Source organism: Hydra vulgaris, chromosome 08, assembly GCF_038396675.1.
Source record: "Hydra vulgaris chromosome 08, alternate assembly HydraT2T_AEP".
Taxonomy (NCBI): domain Eukaryota; kingdom Metazoa; phylum Cnidaria; class Hydrozoa; order Anthoathecata; family Hydridae; genus Hydra; species Hydra vulgaris.
Window position 1 is genome coordinate 63,818,624 of NC_088927.1, and position 15,890 is coordinate 63,834,513.

At 28.0% G+C, this 15,890-nt stretch overlaps 1 protein-coding gene and 1 long non-coding RNA gene across 2 annotated transcripts in view; both read left to right on the forward strand.

Moving 5' to 3' along the window:
• The first annotated feature begins 3,505 nt into the window (after positions 1-3,505).
• LOC136084420 (uncharacterized) lies at positions 3,506-5,455 on the forward strand. The gene is made up of 3 exons (XR_010640555.1): positions 3,506-3,647; positions 4,368-4,898; positions 4,994-5,455. It is a non-coding gene; the product is annotated as an uncharacterized LOC136084420 (long non-coding RNA).
• Positions 5,456-10,437: 4,982 nt separating this feature from the next.
• LOC101236989 (uncharacterized) overlaps positions 10,438-15,890 on the forward strand; it is a 127,051-nt gene continuing 121,598 nt past the window's right edge. Inside the window, exon 1 of the mRNA XM_065804152.1 lies at positions 10,438-10,615. Within this exon, the coding sequence (XP_065660224.1) occupies positions 10,613-10,615 (3 nt within the window). The 5' untranslated portion in view covers positions 10,438-10,612. The remainder of the gene's footprint in view (positions 10,616-15,890) is intronic.

The window sequence follows — 15,890 nt, forward strand, 5'->3', positions numbered from 1 at the left end:
TATATTTAGTGAAAATACCCCCAAAAAGGGGGTTCACATCAAACACAATTACTCCTGAGTAAAAGCTCATTTTTCTTTCAAACTTGGTATACTTATGCATGCTACATGTACCTAGTTCGTGAGTTTTTTTCTAATAAAAAATCTTGCTTTTACTAAAAGCTTTTCTTCGAAACAACTTTTTTTTTTAAATCTGCTATTAAGCCTCTGTTTATTTTACTTGTAAGTATGTTTAAAAAACATACTTACAAGTATAATAATTATTTGAAAAAAACTCAGGTACTCGCTTGATGAATAAACCCTGAAAATTTCAAGAAGAAGTTTTCAGGGTTTATTCATCAAGTGAACTGCTAGTACCTGAGTTTTATTACTAGTACTTCTTAAGTGATGATGTTTGTCGTGTTACAATTTTTGTAAAAAAATTGTAACACAACTAACATCATCACTTAAGAATATAAGATATAAAACTAATTTTTATAACTAAAATCCTCCTTTAAAATAACTTTTTCCTCCCTCTTTATGCAACTCCTTATCTAATAAACTCTTTTTAATAGCCTTCAGTTGTTCTCTTTTTGCTTGCTTGACAAATCCAAATTGATCTTCATTGAATTGAAGGATAGCACTGTTAAAACATAAATGTAGAACTGACCTTTTTACAAATACTTGTTTGGGACATTTCATCCAGCTTATATTATTAAGGGGCTCATTGGCATCTTGTGTTTCCCCGTCGATGCACTTTTTCAGAAGCTCTTGATTTAAAAGTTCTTGAAAAACTTTTGTTATGTATAGGAAACATCCATACTGGTAAATTAATCCTTTTGTGTTTATTATTTTTACTTTTCTTATAATTACACACAAATCATCTCCTGGTGAGTAGAACAAGTATCGCTTATCTAAATTTGAAAAGGTTGTGCAATAGTGAAGGGTAGCACCTATTGGCTTTTTCATTGCATACATCTTTTCATCAATTGTACAACTTACTTTTAAACTTCTTCGAATATCAATTCGATAATAATTAGTTATTGAATTAATAGAGTTGTTAGTCAAATTTCGTTTTCCACCACATGGTGGAACAATTTTATGAGAGATTTTAACAATGTTCTGACACTTTCTTCAGCACATTCTTGGCATTTGCTTCCTATTGTTATCATTTTTTTGAGTATTATAAACTTTATAAACAAAAAATAACTGTCACTATCTCCAGAATGTTTATCTAATTTTTACTTTCTTTCTATTGCATCTATTTTTACTTTGTCTCACAGTGATATTTGCAGTAATTACATTTTTTTAATTTACATTGTCGCAACATTCATTATCCACAATATTTACAAATTTTCTACAACCATTAACACCCTTTCTTGATGACTCTCTTTGTTATCATGAGTATTTCCCATGTTTAAACTTTGTTATTTCACTATAATTTAATTAAAATGTTAAATAGTTATGAAGAACGAGTTAGACAGTTAAAAAAATTACTAAGAAAGCCTGAATTATGTGCGCCTTTTCATCAGCACAACTTTTAAAAATTAAATGTATAACAATTTGGACGTGTATGGCAACATTAAAAAAGCAAAAGAGACAAATTGCATAAAGTTTTTTAAGGTCTTTGAGACTAATAAAAAAAAAAAAAAATGATAAATTGGTTGCTATGGTTGTTGCTAGGCAAAAAAATTAAACCTACCTGCACGAAATCGTCAATACTGTAAAAAGTATACATAAACTGTAAAAAAAAAAATTATACCACGTGAAAGAGAATTAAATTTTACATAAGAATATCTCTTTTGCAAAAAATTCATTTTTTGAAAGAAAAATGGACTTTTCATTGTATAGGAACCACCTTAAGATGAATTTATGTCGAATTTTAATTCGATAATTTCATGCTTTATCACTTTCTTTTTATCAGAAAAATTTTGATGGATTAAATTCATCACAAATGTTGGACTTTTAAGAAGATGGTTTCCTCTTTGATGAATCGATAAGCGAATAAACGTGTTGTTAGTTATCGTTTTAATCGAAATACCGTCTGCAGCTAGATCAGCTACAATTTCTCATAGGTTCGTTTTTTGTAAATTTTTTTTTTTTTCAATTACATTTTAAATAAGCATTTCGTTACAATATTTAACATACAAATATATAATAATAAATATATATATATATATATATATATATATATATATATATATATATATATATATATATATATATATATATATATATATATATATATATAATGATCGTTATTAAATAATAAAAGAACGCTGGGACTCGTAGAAGACCATATGGTCTTGTCGTCGAGTACCGTTAAGAAATGTTAGTGTTAAAGTTTATAAGATATTAACAAGGTAAAAAATATGTTAACGAACTAAGAAACTTAAAATATTCCGTTACAAATACAAAATACATTTTTACATATTACAGTTGTTAATAATGTATAATTTTTATAAATTCATGTTTAAATAAAGAAGTTCACTAAAAAATATCAAAAGTATATTGTTAAATCTTCGATCGTAAAAATGAGTTCTTTAAGCTTTCGTTTAAAAGAAAAAGAGTTACTTTGATGAATAAAATCCTCAGTAATTTTTTAAAACTATTTTATTCCCTAAGAATGGTCCGCAATAATCAAGGCAAAATTTACAAAGTTTTGTTTGAAAAATGGGCTGCTTAATAAAATTATCATTGCGTAAATTGTATATACTCTTTTCTTTTGATGAATAAAAATTATGGAAAGAACAAGTTATGAAAATAACTTTCCATGGTTTTAATTTTTTTTTCCGGTGGTGGATTTGAGCTGCTGCTTGATTCTCCAGTCGAACGGCTATTGATAGTAAATCCATGACACAAAATATGATTTCGCAAAGTAGTTGTGGATCCACAAATTTCCATCATGATGATCAGATTTATCTGGAAGATATATTTTCAAAATATGTTTTTATCAAATATATTATCAAAAAAATTAAATAATGATAGAAACATTATCGTGAATTACTTTTTATTACATACCTATACGTCAATATTTTGTTGAACCAAAAAAAAACACAAAAAATATCGTTTTTTTTAAGAATAAAAATCTTTAAGTATTCGAATTCTTTATATTCGATTATATTTGCGTGTTTTATTCAATATTCGAACATTTTTTTTGAAATACTCAGTGTCGTGTCTAGAGCCCCCCAAACTTCAAATTCATGCTCCTCACTTCTGGTTGGGGAAAGGGGGGCATGAATTTGAAGAGGCCTCTCTATGCAGTGTGCAATAAATTTTTTAAGATGACGATAAAACTAAAATTATGATATAGGTACTTTTGTTTATTTATATTATAAAAACCTCGTATAAACGTTAGCTAATTTTTTTTAAATTCGGTAAACCTAACGAAAATGATGCTATTGTATCGCTGAGTTAATGAACGTTTTATTTTAGTTAAGCTTTCGTTTAGAACGTTTAGTTTTCGTTTAGTTTCGTTTACGCTAAACCTATTGAAAAAGATGCTGTTGTATTGCTAGGTTAATCTACACTTAATTTTAGTTAAACTTTCGTTTACAAAACATTAAACTATCATTTGATTTGCATTTTCAAAACACTAATTAAAACACGTTTTTTTAATTGTATTTAGTAGCAAGGAAGCATTTCAGTTGTCTACATAAAAATACTTCTAAGTAAGCAGAAATTTTTTTTTTTAAAGAGTTTATAGATGATACATAGACTACATTTTAGAGGTTAACTATTATCAAAAAAGGATGATACTTGTTCATTACTTGATTATAACATTAATAAGAATATCTGAAAGTCTTTATTATATTTTTAATAATGTCATAATAAAGTAATGAACAAGCAAAAGTCTTTTTTATTTACATGATGTGCATTCATGGTATTAGACTGTAATATAATGTGTTAAATGTATACAATCTATTAAATCTTTATATTATTATAGAGGCAATGTTTGGGTTTGAAATAAAAAATAAAAAATTTTTTTTGTATGCATATTGTTTTTAATTATTTCACACAATGTATTCTACACATTTCTTAACTGAATTTGATTATACCATGCATTTTTTCCATTAATATAAAAGTTTATTTAAAAATTAGATTTTATAATGTACAAAATCATTTATTTTTGCAAAAAAATGTGATACATAATGAAATTAATTAAAATAATCTGTTGTTTACATTGTGTAAAGTATTTAAAAATACTTGTGCATAATGTGCATGTGCATACATTTTGCATACAAATGTGCATACAAAGAAAATCTTTTTTATTTTATTTTAAACCTTATCTTTAATAATATAAAGTTTTTATAGATTGTATACAATTAACGTATTGTATTACAGTCTAATATCATGAATGCAAATTATGTAAATATTCCTTTACATTTTAGATAATGAAGCCTTCAAAGTCAGGTGCAACCAAACAAAAAGAGGCAGCAGCAACAAAAGATGTAATTAACAAACTTTCCAAACTTACAGCATTCTTTACACCTATTCAAAGTAGTTGCATGAGCAATGGATAAAATTTCTCTTACGATGTGGTTATTCATGAACAGTTAGTCAATATTGTCAATAATCTATCTAACACAGCTGAAAAAGTGCACACTCTATTGACACCATTTACTTCTGTCGCTTGTGACTCAGCCAGCTTGCCTAAACAAATTTCTGATTCTCAACGAAGTGACCTAGTCAAACGTGGCCCTCAACAGATTGACATTTCCATACAACATTGTTGCAAGGCGTCGATTTTTAACGGTCCATTACAAACGTGTAATGAACAATGGAGAAACTGTGCCTTGGTCATGGCTTGTGTATTCGATTAAATCTGACAAGATGTTTTGCTTTTGCTGTAAACTTTTCGAAACAAATTAAATTCTCTTGCTCGGGGTGTCTTTTTTTTTGTTAAAAAAAAGAGTAAAATTGTAAGTATTTAGTTTTTTTTTATATTTAGTAATAACTTTTTTATCTTAAACCATATGTTTAGTTTTTTTAGCTCATTATTTGTTCTTTTAAATAGGTTTTCGATTGTTGTTGAGGAGTAGAAAAAAAATTTATCATCTTCAAACGTTATGAATTTAAAGCTGTTTGAGGCATTTGGACAGGGCCGGCACAAGTTGGTGTCATTTGGGGTGCTATTAAAACTTTTGCTGACTGAAAAAAAACCTCTTGGTTTGAAATATGCCGACTGCCTTGTCGACAATTGCCGACTGACGATTTAAATTTGCCAACTAAATTGTCTAAAGGGTCTACATTTGCCAACAGAATTGTCTAAAAGGGTCAAATTTGCCGATTAAATGAATAAAAAAAATCATTGATGGGGTAGGTCCCCTTTACCTTTCCCCCTCCCCCATTGCGTCGATCTTGCATTTAAAAGGTCGTTAATATAAATTAGAAACAAAAGGTAAGCAAGTACGGAGCCTTGTGGTACACCTCATCTAGTTTATATTAAATTTGAGTAGTTACTTTCATATAAAATAACACACACACATATATATATATATATATATATATATATATATATATATATATATATATATATATATATATATATGTATATATATATATGTATATATGTTATATATACATATATATATATATATATATATATATATATATATATATATATATATATATATTTATATATGTATATATATATATATATATATTTATATATGTATATATATATATATATATTTATATATGTATATATATATATATATATTTATATATGTATGTATATATATATATATATATATATATAGAGAGAGAGAGAGAGAGAGAGAGAGAGAGAGAGAGAGAGAGAGAGAGAGAGAGAGAGAGAGAGAGAGAGAGAGAGAGTATATAATATGATATATAATAACAAGTCAAATAAAATAACAGACAAAAACCTCTTTAGTAACAGACAACAGTGTCTGTTGTTAAGGAGGTTACTCTAGTTTGGCAATTTTTTCAGTAAAACTTCATGAACGACGGTGTCATATGTCTATGACAAGTCAATAAATATTCCCAATGTAAATTTTATATAGTTAAATGATTATTTAATCCTATTGACAGAATCAATTGTTGCATGCTCTGTTGAGTGTCGCTTTTGGAAACCGTATTGACTTTTATTTATAATTTTGTTAGAATTAAAGTCATTATATACTCTATTATAGACTATTCTTTCAAGAATAGTCTATAATAGAGTATATGATTACTTTTGATTATATACTCTATTATACAATTTCAAGTTTTTTAAATACAGGAAAAATTGAGATTGGCTTAGTTATTTAAAGAGTAGGGGAGACCGGGGCTAGTTGGCTGGGTTTTTACTCTATGAGCTCTGTAGCCCTAACAGTACTTTTTTTTAAAAATATTAAAGTGTAGTCTTAAAGAGTATGGATTAGGGTATCTTATAAAATTTGCATTCATTTACAAAAAAAAATTCTTGGGGCCTTTCCGGACCCTCAAAAAAAAAAAAAAAATTTGCGCCAACTTACCCCACCGCCGGGTAAGTTAGCGCAAACTATAAAAATGATTATTAATGCACTATTAAGTGCAATATTAAAAGAAATTTTTTTTAAATTAATTTTTGCAACAATTTTATCCCAAAATCTAATATTTCTTTTAGCTGGTACCAAATATTAGTCCGTATAAAAGCCAAACAGTAACCCACCTTTTATTTGTAGAAAAAAAAAAATTTTTTAATTTTTTTGTAAGAATAAATATTTTCAATATTGTTAAAAATAAAAATAAAAAAAAAAAATAATTTTATAAAAATAAATATTTTTTTTCATAGTAAATGCTATGAGCCAATTTACCCCGTGAAAAATTTGTCAACCTACCCCGAAAGCTTTTTTTTTAATCAACAGTCTATAGATCCTGAAAAACATCAGCTTTGAAAAAAAAGTCTGACTGGATATAGTAAACCAATTGTGACTGGAACTTTTACAATAATTTTTTTTTCATACGACTAAATATTTTCTTTGTAAAGTAAAAAGGAAGCGATGTTCTAAAAGTTACGTTTTTGTCCAAAAAACGCATAAATCTCAAATCTACCATGCGCATGCGCGAATCCTGACAATACTACAGTGAATGATGAAATGGTCAATAAGGAAGTTAGAAAAGAAAAAAAAAAAGCAAAGAAAGCTTGAAAAATTATAAAAAAATTTTTAAAGTTGTAAGCAAGCTTGAAAAAAAAATTGAGAAATAGTTGTGCGAGCTTCGTATTTCTGATGCCAATAAAGAGATTTAAGTTTGATTTTGTGAGCGCTTCTCTATATTATATTTGCATAATTTATATGGCAATGAATTAATTAATAAGATAGTTGTGTTAATTGATGTTTGTTTTATATATTTTTAACTTTATCTAGAATTCTAATGATTTTACCAATTTTTATGGAAATATAAAAATTTTGTTGTCACCAAGATAAGTTTTCATCTGTTAGGATTCTTAAAAATTTTGCTACTTTTTTCCCTTTTTTAAGAATATATCTTGGCCAACGCCATCGGGGGGACAGGGGCACTTTTTTTTCTAAAGGAAAAATTTTTTTAGAAATTTCAAAGATTTTTTTTAGAAATTGACAACTGTGCTCCTCCAAATTCCGTTTCCCCCTCCCCCCGCTTCTACTTCGAAACCTGTCGTTGGCCATGTGTATTTTCAAAATTCTTAGATTTTTTTCAAAGATTAAACAAAAAAGTATCTATTTTGTTTTTTTGTTTTTTAAAGATAACTTAGTTCATCAGTCATACTATTAAAAAGTAATTTCATATCACTGGAATGTTAATTACAAGCAAAACAGTATTATTATAGTTAGAGAAACCTCTTTTTTCTATTTTAGTTTGTAATGAAAATGAACAAAAATAGACTAGGGTTATAGTTTTACAGACCAAGATGACATTCTGATGATGAGATGAGAACGATGTCATGATTCATATCGATTCCACCGCGTATGAGTTTATGTTGGCACATCATTTTAAGTAATTTTATTTTTTTAATTCCATCTTATTTTGATTTCATATTTATTTATTTCCTAAGTTTTAAGTAGAACATTTTTATCAATACAATTAGCTCTTTTTTGTAATGATAAAATTTTTTCTTAATGTATAAGCATAATCTGTTAAAATTCTTCCTTATAATTATATGTTGTTCTTAAACAACTTCAATTTTTTTAACTCTCGGTGTCGTTGGTCTTGCACCGCTAGGACTAACTAACCTTTGAATGAAATTTGGATTATTTTATAAAAGTAATATCAGAATTCATTTGAGAGGAAAAAAAGGATAATTAAAGAATATTTTGGAAATGGTGCATAAAAAACGCTTACAAATTGGGCAAGTCAAACAAGTTTAATATGATAAAACCTCAAGAACTAAAATGCGCTAAAAAAATACCTTCTCGCATACAAATTTTTAATACTATAAAGAACAAAATTTCAGCTCTTTTGCATAATTACTTAACCGTTTCGCAAACTTTTTACTCGTCGTTTGTTTAATATATCGGTTGCTATAACATTATTACGGAAAAAGCTATTGATTTGATAGACATAATGCAAATAATAATACTTAATGATAAATTTAAAGTTTTTTTATTTTGTGAGCAAAGGAATAATGAGGCAAATTTATTTAGTCATTTTGGTTTATAAAACTTACTTTTATTTCTTGGGGTACCATTTTAAAACCAGAGTTGTTAACAAGGCCAAAAAAAGTTGTTCCAAGGCCAAGGCCAAAAACATTCGAAGGACAAGAACAAACATAAGACCAAGGTTAAAAACATGGTTAAGGCTAAGAGTTTCAAGGCCAAGGCTACGCAATGAACTACTCAAAAACGGCTATAAAAATCCACTTCAAATCTACTAAATTGTTAGTCGCAGCAAACAATGCAGTCGATCCAGCATTGCTTGCTGCGACTAACAATTTAGTGCACTTATTAGGTTTTTGTTTTTTTCTAAAATTATTGCCTCCAACTCATCTTCAATTCTCTGTCAAAAACTTTTGGAATTAAATGTTTTCAGTTGATGAAGTTGGCAAACCACAATTTACTTGAGAACTGTAAGAAACATTTTGGTCTTCTTTTTTTTTTGTCTAGTTAAAAAATTTCTCATTAAAGGATTGATTATCATTTGTTGATTATTATTTTTGGTGATCTGATTTTTTTTGTAATGCGCATAAAATAACTGATTTTTCTTGTAATGACTCATATTTGCAAGATAAATGTCTAAATTATAGATAAATGCGTAATTTAAATTTATCATCTTTTGATGAAAAAATTTGAGCTCAAAGTCAAATAAATGAACTAAAGAGAACTGTATGAATAATTATTTTGAATGTAAAAGTGAGTTACATCGTAACTCACTTTTAAATTCATCCTGAAGTTACACCTAGTGTTTCTGTAATACTAGAATGACAAGTACTACATTTATCCAAGGACGTAAAATAAGACTTATTTTATGCGCATTACAAGAAAAATCAGATCACCAAAAATAATAATCAACAAATAATAATCAATCCTTTAATGAGAAATTTTTTAACTAGACAAAAAAAAAAAAAAGAAGACCAAAATGTTTCTTACAGTTCTCAAGTAAATTGTGGTTTGCTAACTTCATTAACTGAAAACATTTAATTCCAAAAGTTTTTGACAGAGATTTGAAGATGAGTTTGAGACAATAATTTTACGTCTTATTTTACGTCCTTGATTTTTCTGACCATTTATCTCAATTTATAAGAAGAATTTTGTATGTGAATTGGATGAATAATGGCAAACCTTTTTCGATTATATCTATTTAAATATAAAGAAGGGTAATTAAGCTATTGCTTATTGGTTCAAAGTTTAAATCAGTGGTTTAAAACTTTTTTTTAATTTTGAAATGTTTTAACTAATCAAAAACGTTAAAACAAATCATGTGACTTAATATATAGATATTATTAATTTCTGTTTAACCAATCGTATCTTTGATTTTCGTTTTAAAATGGCTAATTGAAAATGGAAATTTAAACCATGAAAAAACGAAACTAAATTAATTTTCAAAGCCTTCAAGTTAGCAAAATCAACTAAAGTAAAATTTTTACAAGCACAAAAGTAAGTTCTGAAATCAATAAGAAAATGTTAAAAGTCAAAGCCAAAACGCTCAAGACCAAGGCTTTAACTTTTGGCTTTAAGGCTTGGCCAAGGACTAACAACTCTGCAAAGTAAATATAATTAATTAAAGTAAAATAATAAAATTAAATTAAATTAAACCACGCATCGGCTTTTTCCGCTTATTTACAAATTATGCCGTCAATAAGAAAAATATTAATAACTAATTATATTTATATTTAATTAATTATTAACTTTTTTTTGTTATCAAGAATAAAGGAAAAATATTTCGATAATAAAAGTAGAATAGTTTGTGAATAACGAACTATCAATTTTAATAAATTTTTTATTAGTGATTTAGCGGCGCCCTTAGCAACTGCTTCATTGCCAAACCGCTATTACGTCGAATACATTTGAAACATAATTGAGTGTGAAAGTATTGAATATCGCAAATAAAATTTGATAAGAAATTTATAAGCAAAAGCAAAACGTAAACATTTAAGTAAACAAAGAATTTACGCAAAAAGTCAATAGAATAAAAAGAAGCAAAAAAGCTGCAACAACTACACTTATTTAGCATTAATATGGTATTTAAATAATTGTTTAATTTTGAATTGTTTTACTAATTAATTCTGTAAATTTATTAAATGCTGTTAAATTTGACGTAGCAGTTTGCATTTGACATCTACATAATTTGCAAAATTAATTTGAAAACATAAGATTTTCTCTTGTATTCCAGTCAAATGAAGTATTGACGTCTTATTTGTTTATGCCCCTCTTCCCCTCTTGTTTTTCTCTTTCCAATCTGACGCTCTGATAAATGGATTACATTTTAGTTTTTTAATACTGTTTTGAGTTCTTTTTTATTCTTTTATTATTCTTTTATTATTATTTATATATTTTTATATTTTTTATACTAAAATATTTATTTTATATATATAAAAAAATAATTTAATATAAAAAACATTTTTATAAATAGTTATAAAAAGCAAGAAAATCTGTTTGACTTTATTCCTGAAAAGTGCAACTTCGATTTCTTAAAAATAATCCCGATTTTTTTAATCATGGAAAAATATATATTAAGGTTGTTTTGTTACTAGTTTTGGAATACTTTTTTCATTTAGCTCAAATGGTTGCTGAGACATTTTTTAAAACATAGCTCAACTTTTATTAAAATAACACTAGGGAACAACATTTTTTCTACCTGATCTATTAAGTGTTCTAAGACCATTTTGACTGCTGATTACAAATATGTCACTTAAAGCTGTGTATCACGTCAGGTTTAAAAGTTATATTGACATCTTGATTTAGCATTTTAACACTTTATGGTCATTAGAAATATAATGTCAATGCTTCTAAATTTCGCAAAAGTAACTAAAATTTTTATGTAAATAGAAGATCAAAAGCAACTATACAGTATCATATGTACAAATAACTTCAGACAATTGTAATACAGTGCATTTTAAAATCAAAAATAATTAGATGATGTTGCTTTTCTTTTATAATTAGTGTCACACTCTCGCTGTAAAAACCAACAAAAATTGCCCAATAAACTGCTGTCATACCTCCCTTGATATCTGTTTTCCATCGTTGCTATTTCTTGATAAAAACGTTCACCCTGTTCGTCGCTGACTGCACCTAGATTGGGTGGGGAAAACTGAGATGTGAGTGCAAAAAGTGAATTTTTAAGGACATTCTGCATCACATATCCTTATATTTTGTTAGTACTCTTTCAACCAACTCTTCATAGTTCTCAGACCTGAGGTTTTGCAAATAGTTAAAAAACCACAGCCACAAATGCATCCCAGACTGCCAACTGAGCAGGCTACAGCTTGCAGCTCCCAGCTTTAAGTGTCTTGAAGGTGGGATCACGACTGACTTCACGAAGTCTGGTGAACACACCTGGACTTATTTTTGCTGGTGTTAGAGTGGTCTTGAACTTCTCTTTAAGGTAAGCTAAGCCACCCGAATCCTTACCGAGAGCCTTCACAAAATTTTTGAACAGTTCAAGCTTTATGTGAAGAGGGTAAAGTAGTATTTTGGTAGGATCAATAAGAAACTCATGTTGTACATTGTATCTGCCAGGTATATGATTAGTTCTTGCTGTCCAGTCTTTAACTGTATAATGATTTTCGTCGTCACGGCTGTTCCATAGACATAAAATTACATGTACTTTGTGTATCCCAGCTACTTTTAGATCCCCACAGAGGCACCAGTTTTGATCTCTATACTTGATAACGTTGAGAAGCAACTTCATAGAATTATATGTCTCATGTAATCTGACTGCGTGTGCTAAAGGAATAAATGACATCACATTCCCATCGTGTAGGAGAACTGCTTTAAGATTAACTTTACTTGAGTTTATAAACAGACACCAGTCTCCTGGAGTATTCTCACAGTCCAGTTCTTCATTAAACCATTAATTTCAGTACAATAACAGATACTGTCATTCTTGTCATAAAACTAAGCAAGCTGTACATGCCTTTTACAAAAATGTGAAATTGATGTTCTGCTTTGTAACAAACTCCATTGTTGTAAACAAGATCCAAACAGTTTTGCTTTCTTCTTCGTTAACCCCTGATCCCTCACTAAATTGTTCAATTCAGCATGGCCAATAAGATGAGGTATCTTTTCATCATCTATAAGCTTATATGCACCACTCTCTTGTTCCCTGTGACTTTCCTTATCATCATCGTCGCTTTCGCAATCCAGGCATACTGGAGGATAGGAAACTGGAATTTGTTTATCTTGCGGAACAGGTTTCAAAGCAGAGTCACAATTTGGATAATGAATTGCTGATTTGTTTTTCGTGGAGTATCCAGCAATATTTGTCATACATAAGTAGCAGTCCGAACGATGATCTCTATGCTCTTAACATATCTCTGGTACCGCAAACGGCATAGACTTTCATTTGCCATTTAGCCACTGGGTGAGCCCCACATAACAAACACTGCAGCAAATATGTGGTCCCAGGTTCTGTCTAGATTACATACTTTGACGCCGAAGTAGTGATGATAGGCAATCTTCACTTTTCTTCTAAGTTGTTTCCGCTGATCACGGGGAGTAAAATGTTCACAGATATAACAGAAATAGTCTAGATGATTCAAGCAACCTCTTTTAATTTTCTTCATATTGTTTTGAAAATACTACACGATCAGTCTAAAATAACAAAAACAAAATTTAAAAATAAAGTACACAGCACAACAAGTGTACACAATATTAAGTAATATAAAAGCTAGCTACAACATGCCTTATTACCAAAAATTTAAAAGTGGTATAACTCAAAAACTTGACGTGATACAAATATTCTGAGAACACCATTGTAATCAGCATGTCAAAATATGACCAACTGACAGATTTTTTCTCAGGTAGCAGACCGTAATTTTTTTTTGTTTCCTAGTGTAATTATTAAAGAATATTGATTTCATTTAGCAAAAATATTACTCGGACAGCTTTAAAACGTTAATAAACTTTTTTTTAAATTGATCCTAAAGAAATACTTTTTTTATTTAGCAAATAGGTATGCGGGACATAATATAAAATATGTCATATTTTATAACATAGCAAAACTTTTTTAAATAACAATCAAAAAATAATAATTTTTTCATTTAGGGCTATCCATTAATTACGTCAACAAAATAGGGGAGGGGGTTCTAATTTTTTTCGACAAATGTTGGCAAGGGGAATGGGGGAGGTTAATACAAGTTGACGTAAACAATGTTACTTTTTTAAATTAATTCAATTACTGAAAAAAAGGAAAGCTAGGCAGCATTTGCTGTTCTGTGCTACATACTCGCTCAACCTTCAGTATTCTAATAAAGCTATTTATATTCATACTTTTTAAAAACCGTGTTGTAATTTAAAAAGACCCAACACGTACAGAAGTAAATAAGCACACACGAAATGTTCACTCACACTATTATGTTGCTGTTGGTTAGTCTGGTCAGCAAACAAAAAAAGATTTAAGTACATAGTTTTTATTATATTATATAAACTTTATACCAGGTGTAAGCAAAATGTGGTTCGTAAGTCTTAGGTGGTTCTTTAGATGTCAAGATGCGGTTTCTTTAGCTTCATACAAAAGCAATAATATAATATTGCAATAAAAATATTAGTAGCTCTTTAAAAATGGAAAAACTTTGTTGCACATTGGATTGTTGTATTAACTTGAAATACGTTCATAGTTTAAAAGTGTAAGGTGTATACATTTTTGTGAACCCTTTAATCTTTTTTTTGTTTCGCATTTGTAATTTTAAATGGTTATATTCATTTGAAATGTGTTCATATGTTAAAACTTGAATTTTATTTTTTCTAAACATTTTACTTTTAATCACTTTTTTGTTTTAGTTGTAAACTAGTCTATTTATAATATTTTTTTTCCATTTTTATTTTATTTTTATAAAAAAAGAAGGGAGAGGTGGAGGGGGGATGTTGACGTAACGTTTTAGGGGAGTCTCTGGAAGTTTGACAAGTTGTTAACAAGGGGGAGGGGGGGGGGGTAAAAATTGCCATAAAATTGTTGACGTAACCAATAGACAGCCCCTTAGCAATAATGTTTGTTGATACGGCTTTTTATAACATGACTAAACTTATATTAAAAACAATCATAAAGGAATATTTTTTTCATTTAGCTGGGATTTTTACCGGGCTTCAATTCACAATAAAATTTACAAATTACAGAGTTCAATTTTGTTTCAAACATATTTTAAATCAGCTGTATTAATGCTATATATCAGTAAATATTTACTGTTGAGCGAACAAATATTGTAAACAACTTAGTTAAGATTTAGGCTAATCAATTTTGTTTCAAAATTTGTTTTTACTTTTTAAAATTTTTTTTTAATTTAGCTTATCATTGATATTTCATTATCTTATTAGGCAAGCTTTTTTTTTCTCATAATTTTTTATATTGGGTAGAAAATTCCTATATACACTTTTTTTTTTTTTCTATACACAGCCAATATTTCAAAACCATGAAAACAAAAAAAGATTTAGATAATATTTTAACATGCTCAAATTCATGCAACTAAAAATAGTCTGAGGTTGGGTGTTTGGGGTTCAAATATTTGGGGCCGAAATTAACTTTTTTTAAAAGTTAATTTTGGCCCCTTATCAAACTATTGTCAAAATTTTGCAACACATAGTTTTTTGAAAAAAAGTGGAAGTTACAATGAAAAATATCTAACGACTTATAGCGACAAAACTCGAAGAACAAAAAAAATATATTCTTAAAGAAACTGACAAACTTCTGAAAAACCAAGAAGCAACATTTACAATTATTATAAGCTTAAATCTGAAAATTATCACGGATAGACTTGATAAACTTAAAAGCAAAATTAATATCAACCAATCAAAAACTTTAACCTTAGAAAAAAACTTTAGAGATATTATAGAAAAGTTTAACTTCCAAGAGGAATACATAACAAGTAAACTTGCGCTAATAAGCCAAAAGTGTAAGGATGAAATTAGTATGTTAAGGGCAGGATTAAAAAGTTTTTTGTTTTTTTTTTAAGGGAATGATCTTTATAAACAAAATTAGAATTTCAAAAAAAAATAAAAACGTTTAGAAGGGAGCAATAATACTGAACATGTAACCAATAAAGACCTATTTAGTTTCAGGTAAAGATATTGTATGTGGTATAATAACTTTTTTGTTATAGCCATTAAAACTTATGTCACGTTCCTTCCGCGACACAAGTTTTTAATACCTATAACTAAAAAGTGCAGAGTTTTTCAAAATTAAATAGATATAATAAATATAATAATTAAATAGGTAGTTTGTTTGATATTTTTCCCCCTTCTCAACGTTTTTTTTTTTTTTTTTCCAATTTTGTTCACAAAGGTCATTCCTTTTGAAAAACA